This window comes from Odontomachus brunneus, unplaced genomic scaffold (genome assembly GCF_010583005.1).
Source record: "Odontomachus brunneus isolate Ranch 3 - 2012 unplaced genomic scaffold, Obru_v1 Obru_scaffold_124, whole genome shotgun sequence".
In the NCBI taxonomy this organism is placed as follows: Eukaryota; Metazoa; Arthropoda; class Insecta; order Hymenoptera; family Formicidae; genus Odontomachus; species Odontomachus brunneus.
The window spans coordinates 251723-274014 of record NW_022639574.1 but is presented as its reverse complement, the minus strand read 5'-3'; the positions used below and the strand labels follow the sequence as shown (position 1 = coordinate 274014).

The 22292-nt window shown below is 35.7% G+C and overlaps 3 protein-coding genes across 10 annotated transcripts; 2 read left to right on the top strand and 1 right to left on the bottom strand.

Annotated features, from left to right (window-relative positions):
• Positions 1-119: 119 nt before the first annotated feature.
• On the bottom strand, positions 120-3606 carry LOC116849682. Of its 2 annotated transcripts, none has more exons than XM_032827066.1 (5): positions 3173-3606; positions 2129-2316; positions 885-1078; positions 578-830; positions 120-501 (listed from the first exon to the last, which is right to left on the bottom strand). In XM_032827066.1, the coding sequence occupies exons 1-5, from the start codon at positions 3327-3329 to the stop codon at positions 373-375; spliced, it is 921 nt and encodes a 306-aa protein (XP_032682957.1). In that variant the 5' UTR covers positions 3330-3606; the 3' UTR covers positions 120-372. The 2 variants fall into 2 exon arrangements, with proteins under 2 accessions (XP_032682957.1, XP_032682958.1); XM_032827067.1 differs by lacking the exon at positions 3173-3606 and adding an exon at positions 2678-2922 and having other exon boundaries at positions 352-501.
• Positions 2952-8770, top strand: LOC116849681 (general transcription factor IIH subunit 1). Of its 4 annotated transcripts, none has more exons than XM_032827063.1 (8): positions 2952-3084; positions 3997-4201; positions 4315-4516; positions 5779-5935; positions 6034-6573; positions 6670-6997; positions 7106-7281; positions 7401-8770. In XM_032827063.1, exons 2-8 carry the CDS (start codon positions 4048-4050, stop codon positions 7521-7523), a joined length of 1680 nt encoding a protein of 559 aa, XP_032682954.1. In that variant the 5' UTR covers positions 2952-3084; positions 3997-4047; the 3' UTR covers positions 7524-8770. The 4 variants fall into 4 exon arrangements, with proteins under 4 accessions (XP_032682954.1, XP_032682952.1, XP_032682953.1 ...); XM_032827061.1 differs by lacking the exon at positions 2952-3084 and adding an exon at positions 3131-3293; XM_032827062.1 differs by lacking the exon at positions 2952-3084 and adding an exon at positions 3140-3293 and having other exon boundaries at positions 3986-4201.
• A 473-nt stretch (positions 8771-9243) lies between these two features.
• Positions 9244-21208, top strand: LOC116849680. Of its 4 annotated transcripts, XM_032827060.1 has the most exons (11): positions 9244-10019; positions 11372-12375; positions 12460-15067; positions 15155-15567; positions 16660-16686; positions 16838-16975; positions 17059-17180; positions 17264-17388; positions 17469-17752; positions 17826-18008; positions 18084-21208. In XM_032827060.1, the coding sequence occupies exons 2-11, from the start codon at positions 11620-11622 to the stop codon at positions 18312-18314; spliced, it is 4887 nt and encodes a 1628-aa protein (XP_032682951.1). In that variant the 5' UTR covers positions 9244-10019; positions 11372-11619; the 3' UTR covers positions 18315-21208. The 4 variants fall into 4 exon arrangements, with proteins under 4 accessions (XP_032682951.1, XP_032682948.1, XP_032682949.1 ...); XM_032827057.1 differs by having other exon boundaries at positions 11372-15067; XM_032827058.1 differs by having other exon boundaries at positions 9244-10192; positions 11372-15067.
• Positions 21209-22292: the final 1084 nt, after the last annotated feature.

Sequence of the window (22292 nt, the reverse complement as noted above, 5' to 3'; positions counted from 1 at the left end):
ATATATATATATATATATATATATATATATATATATATATATATATAAAAACACGTAATTCTAATATAAAACACTGACACTATATTATTATAGGAAATATTTAAACAATTATATTATTTGAAATGTTTATTACATATACAACATGTGGATATTTTTATATAATCTTTGTGCATATATATTTGCGTGTATGTGTATATATAGCGTTTAAAAGGACATCAGTTTACGAAAATGCATTGTATATTCATTAAGAATAAAATAAATCAGATTCTATGTAAAATTTTTTTCACGACAGTAATGACAAATAAATAATAACAGTCAATGAATCAAATGTAAAATTAAAAATTTGTTATATGATATAGTTTCCTATTTTTTCTAGTCTTTCAAGTAACCTGTAAGATATGCCTCTCTTCTTATCCACTGTTTGACTGCGACAGGATGCATAAGCCATATCTTTGCGTCAGTGCCTTCGTGAATATGAATATTCGAGCAATCCCTTATTTTCTATTGGTAGAGTTGTGTAAATATCGTGTAAATTTATTCTAAAACAACTGTTACTATAGTAACCCTAAAAACTTACGCGGAATAACTTGAGATCTTTTTTTTTAAATTTCATTGGTTTTTGAATTTCCTTCATCATGCACGTTCTGCATAAGAAGGTTTTGTTGTTCAAGTGCCAGTAATCGCCCGTTGGTTCTTTACTACACACTTTGCATGTATCCGTGTTGCGGCTGCAACACTTCAAATCGACTCCAAGTTGCATCTTGACTGTGCCACCAAAACTGTGTTGAAACATAATGCTTTTTATTTCCTTATTGACGTACATTCCAGGTCTGCAATAAAACCATTATTACTTCATAGAAATTCTCTCTACTTGTACCTTTTACCCTGGATTTTTGTTAATATCCAAGACTCTTCTTTCGCTAGTAGATGCAAATGGATGTTTTTGCGGCTTGACAAGTTTAGGAAAAGAAATGATGTTGTATTCGGATGGTGACGGATAATCGTCCACGTGAACGACAGGCTTGGCAAACCGAGCTATGCCACTATAGCCCTTTTTACTGAAGCTACAAGGACATGGCTAATGACAAAAAGATCAGATACTTCAATTATACATATTTAATAATAATAATGATTTTGTCAGGATTGGGTAATAACTAGTTAATCAGTTAAAAGAATTAAGCTAAAAAGTTAATAACTTTTATCGTAAATTAAATATTTCAAAATGCATTAACTTTAAGTTATTAACCTTTTTTTATTAACCTTTTTTATGTAAATTAGAATGATTCTTAATTAAGTTAAAATAATAAGTCCTGTTACATTTTTATTTTATTTTAAAATAATTCATCAATACTAGTTAGTTAAATTAATTATATTGTTTATTTCGAGCTGCTTTCAATATAGGAAAAATAGAAAATAATGCCAGCAGAATTTTTTTATCTCTTTGAGCGCCAATATCCTTTTCTTGTATAAAATTTCATATATTCTTGTGTAAAATTTTTGTATAGAATTTTGTAGAATTTTTGTATAGAGCATAGAACAATATTTTCGGTATTTTCTTAAAAAAAGACTACATTTTGTTATTTCATATAAATTTTATTTACGATTAAAAACTTAACTATGCAAAAACATATATTACTTTGTAATTTTTAATTTTAATAAGTTAATTTTAAGGATGTATTATTCACACCTAAAAATAATGAAAAAATTTAAAAAAAAATTAAATATTAATCTATAGAAAGTGTCCTCTCAGATAGTATAGAGAATTCAAAATGAATTAAAAAAGAATTTAGTCATATGTTGTCAATTCTGAGTTCATTTTCAGATGCAAAAAGAATTTTTTTAGTGTTCAGTTTAGGGAAAAAAATTCATCTGAAAATAAACTCAGAATTGGTGATATACAACTGAATTTTTTTTTAATTCTCTGTGCTATCTGGATACTGTTACAATAAACATCCTTAATTACATCCTTAATAGACTTTTAATTTAATTTTTAATTAAATTTATTTTTGTTTATGAAACTTCATTTTAACAAAGGTAATTTTATAAACTATTAACTTTGCATTTAATATAATTTAAAAAAATTAATTTACCCAACCCTTGATTTAATAATAGCTTTCAAAGTTTGTACCTTAATCTTAATCGCATTAAATGATTCCAAGACATTGTAAGTAGCAGGTCCTATGCCTGGATAATCCTCCGAAGCATAATATCTCATAAAAGAACTCATACCCTTCTTGGAAGTATCGCGTGGACATCCGGAACCGAAGCATATTTTCTGCTGTTCCGGCTTTCGTATCACGTATTCAAAATCTGTATCTGAAAAAAGATAACCATATTATTTACTTGCGATCTAAGTTCTCGGAAAATGTATACATAGTGTTTCGACAAGACTACTATTATCGTTATCAATAATAACACGTCATACACGAATCATACACAATATCATATAACAGGCAGCTCTCTTATGAATTTATTTAACAGAATCCTTGCGGAAGTTACTATAGTAACTCTTACATAGACCTAACCTAATTAGTTACATTATATCAAAGATATATTGTGCTCTTGCCGTTTGCAAAATCCACAAATTTTTTCAAATTGAATTTTGTGTCAGAATGTAAGCGGCGCAAATTCACCCAAAAACGTATTTTCTCGTAATAACGCAAATTTATATTAATACCTGCCATACGACGATTTACGATTTTCCTTGGTATATAAATATATACTGATAAAAGAATCGATGCTGTCGTGTTCTCGACTTAAATTTCTAAAAATATCTCGAAGTGATTGTATCCGCGGTGGTGTGCGTCAGCGTGTATGTACACATACGATGGTATGCTACGAAAGCAAAATCATGAGATCGTTTGTAATTTCGCGCGTATCAGCGCCCTCGCGCGAGCACGCCTGCGCAGACGTGACCAACCGCGCAGCGGCAACGGTATTCTGCTCAATATCGTAACTCTGAAAATCTAAAATAATTCTCGCGCGGACACGCGTAATCGTCTCAGCTTCTAAATGCGAGAAATAACTGTTGCCGCGAGTGCACGCGCGTCTAACACATGGTGGACATGCGGTAAAAAACGACGGGTGAGTCTCGGTACAGGAAGCGGCGCGGCGCCGTCACTTGAGCAACATAGTGGCGTCAGTCGCCGCAGGTCGATGGTGTTGTCCGTACCGACGGTCCGTCCGTAGCCGTCCTCGCCGCGCGATGCGTCCACCGACGTGTGTTTCTGCACATGGCCGTGCCGCCCGACGGGCCTCTGCACTGCTCCGCGATTTCTGGCGTCCAGCCACCGGTAAATGCACGTATTCGCATCGGATTTCACCGCCATGTGAGCGGGAAATACGTGTTTTGTCCACGGGAACGTGCGTGGAGTCAATTTTCACGGCATTTCGTGCGCTTTATCGAAAGAAGTCGGCACTTACGGCGGACACCACGGCGCGCTGCATCGTCGCGGTGTTGGCGCCGCGACGCGAACTTGCCGTCTCTACGACGTCGCGAATCTTCTCTCCTTCTTTCTTTCACGTTGTAACACACCTATTTCTCGCGCGATTTTTCTCGGGAAAATTGTTGCCGACACGCGAACGCGGGATAATACTTGCGCGACATTCAAGGACGATGTGAAGCAGCTCCCTATATATATATATATATATATGTATATATATATGTATATAATATGTATATATATGTATCTACAGGGCTACTTCTACTTTTCGCCCTTTGCATGGAGATCTTTCGTACAGCTAAAACATTGCAACCACATCTCGGCTTTGTGATAACATTCAGTAACGTTATTTGGAGAATCCGAAATAAATAGAGTATCGTATTTCTATGCAAAAAATTGTCATCTTTTTTTCCTTTTATTTATGCTATATTTGTGTGCAATACGATTTTTCCCATTAAAATGTACCGTTTGTGCATGTTCTTAAAATAACAAATACAAGTATTATTTTCTTATTAAAATATCTATGTTCATTTTTAATATAGTCTTTTTTCAGGATTGCGTCTACTATTTTTAGAAGAATTATATTATACTTAGCATTCATACCATGACTACATCATCAGAAGATGTTTTGATGCAAGTGGGCCAAGTGCGTTATAAGAAAGGAGATGGCACTTTATATGTGATGAATGAACGAATAGCATGGATGCTTGACAACAAGGATACTGTATCCGTTAGCCATAAATATGCTGATATTAAGTGTGAGGTTTTAAGAAATAATATAAATATTGAATTGATACTTAATAACCAAAGACTATCAACATAGAGAATAGTTTGAATAATATAACTAATAGATTGTGTTTTTCCTTTTCAGTACAAAAGATATCACCAGAGGGAAAGTCAAAGATACAATTACAAGTGGTATTACATGATGGTACATCATCTACATTTCACTTTGTAAATAGACGTGGACAAGAAGCTCAAATCAAAGATCGTGATGATGTGAAAGAATTACTCCAACAGCTATTACCAAAATTTAAGAGAAAAGTTAACAAAGAATTAGAAGAAAAGAATAGGTAAGAAAAATATTACTATGTTTGTCTGATATTATTAATTAACAAAGCACTGCTAAATATCACTAGTTTATAAAGAAAGAACTTTTTTTCACATACATCAAATTATATAATCTATATAATATTTTTTACATTAAATAAAAAATATGCAAACATTTCTTCAGTCATTGAGTTTTTTAGTAATGTAATTTTTATGTTTCAATAAAACTGATTTTTTTAATGTATAGATTATATATATAGAAATATAGATTACTTAATTTAAAATATAGAACCTAGTGATTTTCTGTATTTGGCTATAGTATGTCTCTTAAAAATAAAAAAATATTAGTTTCTATCATGTGCCTAGTTGAGAAAAAATTGTTAACCTTAGTGAGATTTTATAGACAAATATATTATTTGAATGAAGGAACTTCATGGTATGGTAATACTGGATACTATTAGAGCACTTTAACATGAAAAATTTAGAATTAAATAGAATTGCAATTTTTATATGGAATATTTTATATACAACATATTAAATATCAGATAAATATCAAAAAAATTGTGGATAATGAAGAAATTCTGACTTCTTTTTTTTAATTCTATATACAAAAATACATAAAAGACATTAGAAATTCCATGTCACTGATTAAATTACATTGTTTTACATAAAAATTATATCTTTGATCTAAACTGACGATTCTAGTTCAATTTATACTTATTACAAATATAACAATTAAAATAAAAGATTAGTTTTTATAATTTCCATAATATAGTAAACAACAATCAAAAGAGAATTCGTAAAAACCAATTCTTTAAAAATTATTTTTTAAATTTAAATTAATATGTATAATAATTTTGTAAAAGTTTTTAAATCTTTTTTTTTTTACTTTTTGTAGAAGGATAGACTTCAAATTTACTCTTTGAATTGACTTCTTTTGTAACTATCTTTATTTTGATAACATTGAAAATCATCTAATAGTATAACATTTATAAGGAGTTTTGTTAGCTTTTTGGATAATATGAAACGTAAAAATTAAAAGATTATAATACAGATATATTTTGTTATATTTTCATATGTCATACTATTATTTGCAAGAATAAAATATACTCTACATTTTTTTAACTAAGGCTTAGTAATTTTGTTCACTTCTATTTTCTACTTTAACATATAAACATGAAAAGAAAAAATTCAAATTGAAAGATATAAACTATAATGTAAAATTTGTTGATTAGTATATTTGAATATAGTAAGCCAACTTGTTAATCGCAAATGTTTATTTTAGGACTCTGCAAGAACATCCTGGTCTGCTTCAACTGTATCGTGATCTGGTTATTACACAAGTTATATCATCAGAGGAATTTTGGTCGCAATATGCTGCAGAATATACACAAGCCAAAAAAAGCCAACGCCAAGAAATAGGTGTGAACAGCGCTTTCCTGGTAAGGCATCCTTTATTTTCTCAGATCTTTGCACCATATTTTTATATGAATTATTATATAGTTACGACTACAGTTAACGAACATCCCGATTTTCTTAGGCGGATATTAAACCACAAACCGATGGTTGCAATGGATTAAAATACAACTTAACTGTCGACGTAATAGAATGTATATTTAAGACATACCCAGCCGTTAAAAGGAAACATCAGGAAAATGTGCCTCACAAAATGTCAGAATCTGATTTCTGGACAAAATTCTTTCAGTCACATTATTTTCACAGAGATCGTATCAATGCTGGGACCAAGGATCTTTTTACCGAATGTGCCAAAATAGATGATCAAGAACTTAAAAAGGACTTGCAATCTGGAATAAACGATCCTTTGCTGGATATCACTTCTTTCGAGGATCAATCGTTAGATGAGAATTACGGGAGTGGATGTAGTAAATCTGACAAGACGTCAGGGAATATCGTTCACCAGAGTATGATCAAGAGATTCAACCAACATAGCATAATGGTTTTGAAAGCGAGCACTGCCAAACAGTCTATGCAAATTAATCAGCCACAGTTAAACGGATCTACACCGTCTGCAAGCAAAGTCCCAAATGATCAACCAGATAACGGACCAAAGGCTAAAAAGGTATAGTTATATAAATACTTTAGCTTCATGCATTTATAATCCGCAATAATATGCCCAAGCATGATCATATCTAACATATTCAAGTATTCTTTACAGCTTAGAATACAGGAAAAGATAATTTATGATGATCTCGACACAAGCTGTGACACAAACATAAGTAATGGAGCACCACTAAAACTGACACACATAGATAGATATTTGCATGGGCCTGTACCAGGGTACGGAAGTACAGAGCCAACTTCTGAAGAACTACTCCTTACATTAAGTCATTTGAAGAAGGAATCTTCCGGATGGGTATTCGGTAACACGTTACCACGGCAAGCAGCGACGTCCTTAGTCAGTCCAGCCGCAGCAGTGTCGGCTTTAGGTGAATTAACACCTGGCGGATCCTTAATGAAAGGTTTCCGAGAGGAAAGTCTCGGACGTAAGTAAATTATTTTTGATACAAGTAGGAGATGAAACTAGTAACTTGTTGTCTTTTATACCACTCATGTGTCTCTTGTGTATAGAATTGCTTAAACGAATATTACAGAATTAATACCAAAGGATTTGGAGAAGGATTTACGTAATATATATGTATGCACGTGCGAGCTGTTGAGGCACTTTTGGCGGAGTTTCCCTCCAACGACGCCGCAACTTGAAGAGAAAGCGATTAGAATGCACGAAGCTTTACATAGATTTCATTCTGCTAAACTTAAACCTTTCGAGGTAAGTACTGTGTATATATCTGTCGAACATACATTTACTAATTTTTTGCGGATTTCATACAATATACAATATTTCATACAGTAGTATAAATAATAATAGTATGTGAATCTCATTTTTAGGATCGCGTGCAGAGAGAATTTTCTGCGATTAGTCAACACTTAACAAGTCATCTTAATCAATTACTGAATACTGCGTACAGAAAGTTTGCAGTATGGCAACAGCGAAAAATACAAATGAGGTAGCCGTTCGTTAAAATCTTTTAATAGCAAAGACGTAAATAAAGCAGAGCAATATTGATCATCCCTACGCATACTGCATTTTGTAACGTTACCGTAATTAGATGTTAATATAAATGTATTTTACAAAAAAGGCGAAACCAAAGCTACGTCAGGTCATACGTCCTGTGCTGCCACCATATATCGTTTATTTATTATTATTACTTGTAGCTGCTTGTAACTGTTTCCGAACTACTTTTGCAAATTTATCATCCGGATTCAATCGCGACCGATTAAAATGTCAATTTAAAACCGTGGTACATGTAGTTAATAGCTTATTTATTTGTAGCTAAGCTATATGTAATATATTTGAGTGTATGAGAGTGCGTTTATTGAGGACGCACAAATATTTTCAAGATATCTCTTTACACTTCGAGAAGAAATAATGGGTTTGTAAAATCTTGCGAAAAAAAAAGAAAAGTAAAAAACGATATAGTAAAAGTAAAAACGATATAGTTGCATATAATTACCTAATGTTTGTAATATGCGACTATTTTGAGTTTAATATGTCATAACGAGAGAAGGTGAGCGACTGGAAATATTGTACGATATCAAAATAACTGTGATACCGCCACTGTACAGTCAAGCTTGTTAATATATATTTCTTCGTCTCGAGAACGCCTTCATGATGACGATCTACTTCAATTATGTCATTTTGTTGATGAAGAGAATCACTTGTGATTCCTTCGTTCGTTTTCATCTTTTTTTATTGTTTGCTTTCGCGATAAATATAGATTGAAATATCAGTCCTCTTCGTGCGCGATCAAATCGATTTACTCTGTAAATTCGAGAGAATCTCTAAGTACGTCTCCGGGATCTTTGAGAAGATTTCCCGTCCTCCTACTATTTATTTAATAAGGACAGTGGCATCGGTATACTTTGTATGATATCTGCGATACACTCAACTAAGTGTCTTAATTGTTGAATCCTATTTTCCCTTGTGCTCTGCTGAGTAAGGCGATCTGCAAGTTTTCATAAACTGCCTACTCAGACTCTACTGTAGCAATAATTTGACAGTTTTAGAGATAGATAGTACCTATTTCAATTAGTAACGCGCGACTCGCTCGTTACGCTATTATAATTCTTATGATCATTGCTAGGGTATAATAATTATAAATATATTCTTACATTATGATTATATAAATATATATATATATATATGTATGTACATATATATATACAATAAATGTTATCATTGTGATCACGATTCTTAATATCGACTCAATCTTCATTGTCTTTCTCGCTCGAATAAATCATTCTATATCTATTTACTTATAAAACAAGAACTTCGGAACGAAAATTTCGACGTGAACTTCGCGGAACGATGAAGTGCGAATTCGATTTAACAATCAACAGGTTGCAGTTGAACTTCGTATCTACTTCTATTCTTCATAAAAGTAGCTTATTTTCCGTCACTAAACCAAACGCGTATAAAACCGTGAAATACGACATATCGGCGACTATTTCCTCGCAGAGTATCTTTTCTTTGATAAACGTACAGTGCGAGCGTGTGAAATTTACGGACAGATGCATGAAGAAATCTTACTCAATTGTGATTCAAATATCCCGCGAATCCGGTATATGAGTGATGGTGTGTGCGCGATGTGATTAGCGTGTGTGTGTGCGTGTGTGGTACGAGCGATGTTTGTGCGATTTACCAAAGCAGACGGAAGATGGCATGGTCTATTGTTGACCGGGATCAAAATGGCGGCCTGTAATGGGCAATGCGGGGCGACATTGTGCACGGCGCGCACAAACGCGACCACGACAATATAAATAAATGATCCCGATGCGTGAGATCGAGCCGTCGCGACGTGTGTACGTGTCTCGGGTGGTGTAGGCGGCGGTCGGCCGCGCGGTAATGCTCGCCGCTTCGCTTGCCGATCATGTGAGCGCAGCAGCTCGCAGCTCGGTGGTGGTGGTGCTGCTGCTGCTGCTGGTGCCGCCCGCGTGTCGCGCGTTCACTGCGTTCCTTATATTCGTGTAGCCATATTTACAGTGCTATCCATCGCGGCGACCTCGCGTATCACCCGGCGGCTTCCTGACGAGCAGTGCGACACTTTGCATCGCCGTCGTCGCTCGGCCGGACCGTGCACGGCGCGTATATCAAGAGTTGCGTGCTCCCAAACGAGATCAGCGTTGTCGTTTTCGTAGCCGCGAAGCGACGAGTATCATTCACGCACCTAGTGTGGAACGTTAGTCGCCCGGCTATCTTCTCATCGGACACCTGCGTGCAACAACCGTGTTGATCATCATGCTTAGCGACTGAGAAACAGCAGTGTCACGACCTTGGCACGCCGAAAGAAAGAGAGAGAGAAAAACGCACACAGAGAAAGAGAGAGAGAGAGACGACGCTTCATCGCCGGGCACGTCTGGATCTCGCTGACGAGCACGTCCGTCCGCTGCTTGCAGCGTTCGCGTATCGTCGCATCGTTGTGCTTCGCCGCGGATTTTGTGCAAAACGTAAGCGAACTGAAAAGTTTTGTACATTATATCTGTTCGTATATGATCGAATGTCCTCCCGTTGGTACAAAATCATACCTCGGGATTGCAAACAAGACACACTGACTGCACGGTCGTTTTGTGGTTGTCGATGGGAACGCAAGAGCAGAAGAGATTGTCACAGTGACTGCAGCGTAATCTATATTCTGTTTATTTTCTTGGTGTCTCTATTCAATTTTAGACACAATCTTATTGCTTGTGTCATGTGGACCACTTTGTGGGGCATAGCAGTCTATTATAAACATTTCTAGTTTGCTGCTTGTAATTATATTGGAACTATTAAAACTATTAAATTATACATATATATGTGTATATATATGAATCATTAGATACATATAATTAATACAAGTATTATAAGTTTGTTTTCTATTGCTGAACTGATTGCACTAGTTTAAAAAGTGTATACTGAAGCATTCTTTGGTTATATTCCAATATTTACTGCCAGGACTGAAAATCTATATAAAAATCTGTTCATGTTATATCAGAGTTAAATAAATAAATTTTTCTTAACTAAATTAAGTTTGAAGTCAATGACTTATAAAATTAATTTAGTTAAATTAGAAATATATAAACATTAACTTAAAAATATATAAACAAAACCTAACCTGATTAAAAGTTTAATTTAAATTAACTTATTAAAGTTAAAAGTTAATTATGCAAAGCACAATATATATCTATTTTTTAAATAGATATTTTTTTGCATTGTTAACTTTTTAGTTGTAAAATAAATCTATATGAAATAATGAAAAGGTAGTCTTTTATAAGAAAGTATCAACTATTTTGTATTCAGGATTCCATACAAGAAAAGCACACTGATATTCAGACAAAATCAAATTCTGTTGACTTTGTTTTTAATTTCTTTTATTTTATTTGTAAGCAACTGGAATGATTTTAATATTGATGAATTACTTTAACTTATATACAAAAAAAGGTTAATTTTTAAATTAAAAGTTCATAAAGTTAATGCATTTTGAAACAAGTAGTTTAAATTAAATATTTGCTCACATTTAGAATCAACTAAGTTCAACATTTTTAAATTTTAACTGATTAACTAGTTATTACCCAATCCCCTAACATATACTATAGATAGATTTTCAACAATGATAGTGAATATTGAAACACAACCAAGAAATGCTTCATTTCTTGAACTAGTGCAGCCAGTCCTGCAATAAAAAACAAACCTATAAATATAAATGTATATGCACCATGGTGTTTGTCAATAGAGTTCCACTATAACCACAAGGGAGAACATTGTTTATTATTTAGTATATGATAGAAATAAGTTGTGTGTTAAACTTCATAATATTTTTCAGAGAAGAATGGAGATCCTACATTGTCATACAACTAGTCCTAATTGTGGGTTGTACTTTTTATGACTACACTCACTGGAAGTGTTATCAGTGTTTATGACTTCGCACAAGAGTTTGAATATATAGACATACCGAAGTTGTGATAAATAAAACTATGTTATGAGTATCTCGAGATGTACCTATGACACTGTGAACAGAGAGAATCTGCTGAACCTGTACCAAGCAAGGCACTGTGGTGCCAAGCTTGGGTAATGGATCCCGTTGGTTCATGGTATGCATCATATAATCGCCTCACTGCCAATAGCAGCAGTAACAGCAGCAACAGTAGCAGCAGCAATAACAGCGGTACATTTCAAACAACATCGACTACAACAGGCGACTTTGTGTCTCATCATTTAGCAACGGCTCCTACGCAAGTTCCATCGACAACGGCGTCGCAGTTACTTTTACAAGCGGCCCATACAACGGTAACTCTGGCGGGTCAACCGTCTCCTTTTAACCCGGGAGGGTTCCTACCTCCATCTCCCGTGGGTTACGACGTCTTCTCTCCTTTGTTCCATCATCCTAACTCCAAGCAAGCGCATTATGTCACCCAGCATAGGCAAGTTTTGGCTCAAGCGCAAGCGGTATCGGCGACGAAGCAGAACACCGCAACCGAGCCCGATATTCCCGTGTTGAGGGAAAACTACAGCTCGGCGCATCAAGCCACGTTCTTCGAGCAGCAAGCTGCGTCAACATCACCTACGACATCGACATTGGCCTGGACGCATCAGAATAATACACAACTTCCCAGCCCTTTTGGCATCTTACCGCACGAAAGCGTTGTACCTTCATCTCCGGGCCCACCTTCCACGAAGCCTAACAGCACCGGTTATGAGAACAATTTCAACGCTCATTTTAACACGACGCAAACTATAAATAACATTAACTCTCATTTAAGCAGCCCGTCCGCGTGCGGTGCCGATTTCAAGGCGTCCGGCTGTCCCGATGCAAAGAAGTCAGTCAATGTAAGACCCCAGTCGCCTAATATTGTTAACATAAAACCATCAGTTTCCACGTCGCAAGTCAGTAGCAGCCAAACGTTTTTTCAGCAAGTTCCGACGACTTTCACATCTGACACCCTGACGAATAGTTATACAGCGGGCAATGGAAATCAGTCGTCCGGTAATGGAAAAGTGCAATCGTCTCTTCAGCATCAGCAATCGTGCATCGTATCAACACCAAACAACACCTCGGGCAAAGAATATAGGATACCGCAACCGCCTTCTAGATCGAACGCGTCGGCGACGATCTTCTTGAACAATTCCGTACGGCCTGGCGCGTCGCAAGTTCCGGATAAACAAGGAACACGCAATTTCGCGTCGCCACCTAATAAAACCACCGCAGCCACGCAACAGAATATCCAGACTAAAGCGCAGACAAAGATATATCCGGAATTGGGCAGCCATGTCGAGCATCGAAGGAACGAGCCACAGGGACATGATAACAGCCAATCGTCTCCGATTAGCTTCTCCATTATGGACAGCCGTGGTTTGAATTATGCCGCGAATAATACCGCGAATTGCAACAGTAACGGCAAGCTTACGAGCAATCAAAGGACGTCATCTAACAGCAACTTACAGTCTCATCCCCAGCAACAACAACAGCAACAGCAAACGTTTCATGTATTAAATCAACAGCAACAACAACAACAGCAGCAGCAGCAGCAGCAGACTACGTCTTATAGACATTATCTGACGGGATCAACGAGCGACACGGAATATCATCATACGGGCAGATCAAAGTCCGCGACTTCGACGGATTCTGCGTACTCTTCTAACACTTCGACTCAAAATGGTCCTGACTGCAGCGTCGTCGTTCCACGGCGACCGAGTCCTCTGCAAGCTCATTCGCAAGCCAGTCCATTGGGTCATGTCCCGAGTCCGGCGTATCCTATGTACAACAGTCCAATGGCGACAATGTCATCACCTTCACCGCTTCAACAGCACGCTGAAAACAACAGTAACCAATGTGCCAGTGGTGCGCCATACAAAGCCGGAGTTCAACAACAAGTCACCCCACCGTCACCTTTGGATGTTACCGTTCCCAGACCGGCATCGCAAGGACAGGTCGCGTACTCGTCAGTGATCACTCGAGCACTGGGCACCACGGAGAACAAAGCTACATACAATACAGAGAGTAAAACTTACGATAGACAGCAGCAGCAACAACAGCAGCAAGATTTTGCACAGGCGCAAAAACAACAAGTTTGTTGGGAAACCGATAATCGGCAAACGAATAGCAACAGGAAATTTGTCACTGTATATACCGGCGCGAACACCGATATGAACGCGCAGAATTTACCGGTTCAACAACAAGTACAAAGGCTTGTGAATGTGTCAGACAGACAGCAACCGTATTTTGAGACTAATCAAGTAGCGTTGCAAGACTTGAGCAGTTGTAGAGGAGATCCTATGAGTATTGTGAAAAATTTGCAGACGCTACAAGCTCCTTGTCAAGTGCAGCAGCACGTCACTGTTACTACGCCGACTGGTACGGCGGAACAACAGAAACAAGCCGAGGAACGGCGCAAAGCCGACAATGCTAATAAAAAAAGAAAGAGTTTGGAAAAGAGTGGACACGGTACGCCGCTGAATGAGCTCACGGGTACTACGACGATGACAGAGTATCTCAGTAGAATACCTCCGCCGGCTCATCACAATACGAATCAACAGCAACAAAACGGTTACTTCGATTTTGAGCGATGGAACTTGCCGCACCCGCCAGCCAAGATGTTTCCTACCGCATCGGGTGCCTTCAGTTCTCAATCGTCGTTGCATCACACGAGCAACTTCGTCGGCACTCCAGCTCATCAACATCAGTCGTTAATGGTGTCGCATCATCATGCACCACCGCCTATCCCATATTTTCCAACTTTTCATATTCCAGCGGGCCATCATCCGCATCATCCGCACGAGTTTCAGTCTTCGGTCGACATAACGCCGATAGGATTCAGCGAAAACGCCGCAAATCAAAATGCTAATTACAATCAAGAAGTCAGAAATGACCAGCCTAAAGTAATTGTTCCTAATATCGAGGAAGAGTTAGGTTTCCTTCAGCAAGATCAGCAGCTGATATCGGCCATGAATCAAATAAACAAAGATTTCAAACGACCCAGCAAGAATAATAATATAGGATTCATGACGAGTTATTTGAAATTTCTGCAAGGTGAAAGGGACCCTTCGCCGCCACCTGCTATACGTGGCGGCAGGAAAGCAACGTGGAACAGGTCAAAACCATACATACCAGTTGAGCCGAGTAAACCCGCGGAAGCTTCAACGAACGGTGAAATTGTTAAACCTCCAGAAAAACCGACCTCAGTTAAGGAGACACCGACGATAGATTACGCTAATGATCCTAGGTATTTTCCGTTGCCAAAGGAAAGAAAGAAACAAAATTTCGATTCGAGTGACGACGGATTTACCAGTGACGATGATTTCCTATTTCCACCAAAAAAAACTGAGAAAAAGGTGCAGAGCACAAATAACACAACTAATGCCGAGATTGTCACCACTAAGCCAGAAACCCAAAAATCTAAGAAAGGTAGACCCATTAAACCTGGTGGACCTACGGATAGGAAAAGAAGAGCGGCTGCGGCGGCAGCGGAAGCGGCCGCGAATGGTCCTAGCGACAAAAAGATATCGAAGAAGATGGAAGAAGGTAATATAAATATACTTTCAGAACATGCGTAAGTTTTATTAAATCAGCAATGTATAACTAAAAATGAGTATGTATTTTTTTATGCAGTGGATCCTTTATTTCTTCCTCCGAGACGCGAGACCTCGAGAAGAAAAGCGAAAGAAAAAACTTCGGTGAAACAATTTTTGGACCGACAACAGGGTATAGACTATTTCGACAATGACGAGGAACAGGCCGACTCTGACTCCGATCCAGCGTGGACGCCTGCCGTAAAATTGGCCGGGGACGAAGAAGAGAAAAGGAAAAAGCGTGCGAGGCCAGTCATTACGAAAAAGATTAGGAAGATTTTGGAAGAGGACGGATATTCTTCTGGGGAAGTCGTTGTTACGAAAAAATCAACTAGAAAGAAGCACGAGATGTCTTCAAAAAATTCTAATAGTTCTGGCAAAATTTCTTGTAAAATTGACGAAAAATTGATTGCATCAGTTAGTGACGAGGATATCGACATCTCGCCATTTAAGGTAAGTTATATATTAATTAAAATATCTTTTCTATAAAATACATACACATGGGGTATCTAATGCAGTATCCAATCTTTTTCCTACCTAAACGGCAAAGAACAAGCATCAGTTTTGGGATCAACAAGCCCACCACCAGTTTTAATTCATAAGATATGGTTGGAGGCAATATATTGAGTGAGTTTTGTAGTAATAGACTATCTGGTGCAACGTGTACGTCCATTCGTGTGCAGATAGAACTGAACGAAAAAGTTCTTTACTATTTTATAAACAATCACAGTAATTATTGATGTGTTAATTAAAGAAAATTAGCAAGCACGCATAATAGAATGAATTCTTTGTTCAAATCCAATATGTCTGAATCTTTTGACAATCTCTGTGCAACGGCAGGCTATGCATAATACTGGACAATCGAAGTATGTATTATTATTATAATATTGTCCAGCATTACGTATCGTCCGTTATTGCCATCTTGGATGAGGCTTTGGCTAACGAACTCGTTCCATCGCATTACAATGCTCACTTGCGCATAAATTCTCTATCATTAATGTCTCAAAAATTATTGTGATTATTTACAGAATAAGACTTTTGTCATTGTGATGAGTTCATTTTGATGATTTCAGTTTGATGAGTTCTATCTGCATATGAGAAAACGTATGCGTTACGCCACAGCTTATACGTATTACAAAATTTACTCAGGATATTGCCTCGGATCATATCTTATAAATCTATATATCATATCTTATGAATTAGAACTGACTCAATGATAGGTTTGCTAGGGCCAGAACTGGTGCTCGTTCCCTGCTGTTTAAGTAGAAAAAGGGTTGAGCGTTGATTGAGGGCAGTTGGCTTTTCCGAAGCCCGAGTAGTTAAGGAGGTTTTTTTTGGTCGGGGACCTACACTTCTTTTGAAGGAGTACGAGCCTGGGCTAATGACCATCTTAACAAGAGGAATGTACAATAGACAATATCACTCAGTGTGATAAGTAGAATTCCTAAGGAGGTTGCCCTTCTCCCTAAATTGCTATTATGATATATTTATTCTTACGAATAAAAACATCATGATGATTACATATGTATATTCTTGTACATGCAGCTTTCGGTAGGCAACTCGGAGGATGTGGTAATCTTCAATTTCATTCTAATTAAAATTCATAAGAAAATAGCATACATAAATTTCTTTAAAAGAGATTAATATATCTGTCCGATTAATAAAATATAACATCGGATAAAAATTAAAAATAGAAAGTAATGATATTTTTTATACCTTTCAGTCTGGCGAATTTGTCGTAATCAAAACGGATTTGGGCGAAGAATATCCTCCTCTCTGGAGAATAGATGGCAAAACATTACTTCAAAAGTACGAACCATTCAAATCCAACGGGAAAACTTTATATAGAAATATATCCACGGTAAGTCTAATCAAATTAGAAAAGATAAAAAAATAGAAAAACGATATAGTTCGGTATATATCATCACTTTTATTGTTTTACAGTATTCTGGATGGGCTCCGCAAAATCGTCACATATATCAGCAAGTACCAGTGAAATTTTTACAGCAGGGCAAAATAGAAACTATTGTGGAATTTTTGAGAGATGAGATGATTATCGATGACAGGTAAATATTTGTGCAACAATATATTTCAAATCTCTTGATGAATTTTATAAAGTTTTGCAACTTTAATTTCTGCCCTACTGCAGCGAAAACATTGATAAGTCTATGAAAGATACTGAGAAATATCAAGACAATTTCGAAGTATATATACAGACTTTGATCTCGCAAGCTTTGGACTCTAATTTTCTCACTGAAATTTTTCAGGAACAAGGTAAAATAACATAATTGAATATAATACTCTTAGATGATGTGCATCACGATATTATATATACTTATATTCTTACTTTTTAGACGATTATTTCCTGTCAAATGTCAAGACTGTCGATGACGTAACAGACGAGAGGAAACGTCGTCTCCTGTCCACAACAAAATGGAAACCGAATATCGTAACGGCGATATCGACATGGCCGTGTCTTAACGTGCTTAAAGAAATACCGTCGTCGGAATATAAAGGAAAATCATGTGCTGGTTGTCAGCAGACGAGAATCTATGCGAGAGTTTTACTTTATGGACAACCATATAATAGCACTACATTGGAAGGCTCGCCACCTGATCCAAGAATATCTTGTGAAAAAGTATAGCGAAATTATGATCTGATAAAATCTAACGAAGTCTAATAAGCTTTACTTATTCTCATTTCGCTTTTAGGACTTTCTACTGTGTCGCATTTGCCAAGCGAAGATAACTTTATACAATAAAGTTGCTCATCAAAAGTATCTGATGTTTCTGGAGTGCGCAGGAAGAGTGACGGAAAAGAGGGTAGCGGACCCACATAAGGACACTACAATAATATTAAATGAATTATTAGCAGACGAAGCATGGTTGAATCAGGTAAGTACATTTTATTATTGTTTTAAATAATAATAATAATAAGAATATATTAAACTAAGACGAATCTTTTGTTAGCTTTTCAAGGAAGTGAGAAGCATTTGGGCTGAGATAGATAGCATGGAGCAACAAACTAAAACGAAAGCCAAGTCGAAAGCAACATTGTCATCATCAGTAGTTGCAAGTGCTTCTAACGTACTTACGCCTAAGGAGACTGCTAATACTTCTGATTCACAGGTGCCTATACATAATACCGAGAAAAATCCCCAAATATCCTGCGACATGCAGGTGAGCAACGTATCGTCTTAGTGGTGTTATAACAACTATTTACGTTTGATACAAAGTGTACCAAATACATTCGTACGAGTCCATTGATACATTTGATGCTTGGACGTTTGCGTACCCATCTCGATACAAATCAAATGGATATTTCATTATGCGTGTGCAGTGGAAAGATTTACTGTAAAAATATATACTGTATGTATGTGCGTTTGTGTATATGAAGAAGAGCGTGTGTGAATGAAGAAAAAACGATCAAACTAAGAATGTAATCGAGAGACTATAATTGTAGAAATAAGCCATGTTATGGCGTGTAACGTATATGTACACACACACACACACACACACACACACACACACACATACATAGAGGTATATTATACACATACAATACTATATATAGTTATATATATATGTATGTATGTATATATATACATATTGTATATACATATACATTGCATATAATTAGATAAGTACAGGGAAGGTCCACATGCAAGCAGGCTGAGCATATGTAACATATTCATATTTGATATAGAAATTAGTTTTAGCCGAAATTTTGCCATTATAATAGCATAATGATGATAGCATAATAACAATAATGAAAGCCGATGTGAATATAGACACTTAGAGTTTAGGTCTTTGTATCGTGATAATCTTATATGTAATGTTAAGCTCCAATGTGGCGAGATCTGAAATATGTTGAAATATTACGGTGATATGACGTATTAAGCGTCACTACTTTCTGTATCATATTTACATCACATTTTATCAAATCGCGAAATTTATATTCTACATAGTGAGTAGAAGAGCATTACATTATTTTTCTGAGTATTCTTTGTATTTTTTGCAACTATAATTATTTGACAGGGCAATTTCCAGAATTTGTATATTGTTTAGAATAATTTGATAAAGTTTACGTCAATTGCTTACTATAAATTTTGTCTTATGTGCGTGTGTGTATATGTGTGAGTGTGCAGGTGCACAATTACGCGAGGTATAAGAACAACAAATACTATTCGCTATAAAAATGTAGTAAGAATTCAGCTCATGTTATTTCGAAACAAGGCTCTATGGTAAATGCAATATTTTTGAAACGTTTTCCATAAATTGCGAGATTTAATATATTTACATATAAAAATATTTCTAACATATATGTTTCGTGTATTCGGTACATTACTAATGCGTCATATTTCCGCATTAGTCATTCGCATTGATATATTTGAGTAAGTATTTCTTCCAGTGCAACGTAATAATAATAAATATGTAAATTCTTCCATATTAAGGCGACTTATGTATAGATAAATTCACATGCATTATTCTCTTCTGGTAACTCAGTTTGGTAATTTCTAAAAATCTATGATATCTAAAATTTGTCGCAATATAACGCGCACAGTTATATTTCGTTAATTTTGTTCCCTCAGTATCGAAGTCATGTTCATTTAAAAATTTGCAAATCTGGAGTATAGAAATGTATATGAGTGATAGATTATTTGTGAAAATAATCATCATTATTGTCGATTTATGTGTGTGACAACCGTATGACAATATTATTAATAGTTTCTTAAGAGGAAAGACTAATATCTCCTATTAGCCTTTTCTCTTAACTTTTGATTGAATATCAGTCGAGCCTCAACATTAAATCATTAATAGTTTCTTTGTACATGAGGAATACACATCGAAGTAATTTTTAAGTAACAAAGAACAAAACGAAATACTATTCACTTTAGAAAAACACAACTATTTTTTTGTGTCTCTACCGATCGATATTTATTCACAGAATATTCTCAAATATCGAAGCTTGACCATGTTCGACATAAAGTATGGAAAAAAGAAATATTATATCCGCGTTGTGTTGTACGTTTAAGATTGTTTTCACGGATTCTTTCCAATAGCCGATAAGTAGTTTACGATAGCGTGATATACATTAATAATTTTACTGTACATTAAATATCATTGCGTTACTTTACGTGACATTTGTGCTTACTATAAATCTAATTATTGCTATTATATATCATTATTGTCGTCACTATTACTGATATCATTGTTTAAAGCTTGAACTGTTTAAGTTTTCGATCTGTTTCCAGATTTATAAAGAAAAGAAGGAATATTCTCTAAAAGAGCGGAACGGTGATAAGCGTGTGTGGCGCGAATGTATTTTTCGAAGATGATGTATCAAATTATATTTGTAAATTGTAAAAATATAATAGCGAACGAAGAGAAAATGGTTGGCGCGTGCCGACCGGCGAACAAAAGAGAGCTTTAGGCACCTTTCTGATATTTCGATAAGTCGAAATTCACGTATTAACATCGATCATATGAACGATCGATTGTGTAATACATTATTGAATGGTCTATTGATGACGGAGCTAAATATGCGGGCATTTGGACACTGGCGTATAGTAAACGAATAAAGGAAAGTACGCAGCTACGGAAAATTTTGTTTTCAGCGAATGTGCCATGCAATAGTTCATATCTGATGTAATTCGTACCACATGCGACAATTCGACCCGCCGCAAAAAATCGATCGCGAGTGAATTGGATCGGATTCTCTTCCATAAAGTCGCATTGTCGCGCGTGGTACTCACTTAATATACATACAGTTATTGTCAATATTATAAAACGAGACTATTAATATTGTTATATTGTAGTTTCTTTTTTCTTTTTCCTTTTGGAACTCCGAGGATGTAGTTTATCTGCTCGATTGTAAATTACTTAGCGCTTCTCCCAATAATTCTTTGCGCGCGACTCCACTACACGATGAATTATTATTAATCGTAGTGGGAAATTGCAGTATTTTCTGTTATCGCGATCAAGAAAAACAAAGGTATGATCAAAATATAAATATTATATTATAGTGAAATATTACTCGCGTAATTTATGTTTTTATTAACCATTTTTCAATAAAACTGGAGAAATCTATGAAACTTTGTGTATTGTGACTCATCATTTCTTTAAAGCAGTAAAGAAATGTAACTAATCGAGAGTTGAAAACAAAATTCCGAAAAAGACATCTAACGATTTTAAAGCGAATATAGATATGTAAATAACTCGGTTTTTTTACTTTAAATTTTCATGCTATATCTTGAATAGATTACTTCTCAAACGATGTCATATCGTAATTATGTTCTTCATATTGTAATTTATACAAAGTGTCCCAGACTCTTCTCTGCATATTTTGTGGGAACGTAGAATAGGTTGAAGTAAACATAAAAATCCTATACCGTTTTGCGATATTCGCAATAATAACTGAACAATTAATTGTGAAAGATTAAGAAAAAGCGTGCTGAATGGTAGAAAACGGAGCGCTTGAGTCACAGCCCAGTAATATAGCGTGCGGATGTAGGCGCGATTGGAAGAACAATGTACCATTGCCTTTGCTATGTTAATTTACGTCATATTATTGATTGTTAGAGTAAAAGGAGAGTGCACGGAGTATTTTACAAATTTGTTTAATCGATTGCAAATGTTACTTTATGGATATATGTTTTGATTTTAACCTATTTTGCAAGAATTTATGTATGCATTTTCTCGCTTCTGACGTCATTAAAATGAAATAAACAATGCAAAAGGCCAGGAGCCTTAATTTTTTACAATTTCTCGATTATTATTGTGAATATCGCAAAATGGTGTAGGACTTTTATATTTACCTCAACCCGTTCTATCCTTACGAAAAAATATGAAAAAACCCTCAATTTTGGGTATAAACACCCAAAAATTGGGGATGAACACCTAAATTTATGTTAACACCCAAAATTGAGGATTTTTTCGTATCTTTTTCGTAAGGGTACGTTCTCACAAAGGAGGAGAACAAAGGAGAAGAGTCTATAATATAATTCTGAGCAACGTTTTCTTTTTTTATTATTTTGACGACCATTTATATTACAAGCAATTGCTTTATCTTGTCTTTTTAATAAAAATGTATCATTTTATATTACACTTGTTTATATCGTACGGTATGATTTATTAATTCTTTTTTGAGTGTAGAAAAGTGTAGAGGAGTGCGTTATC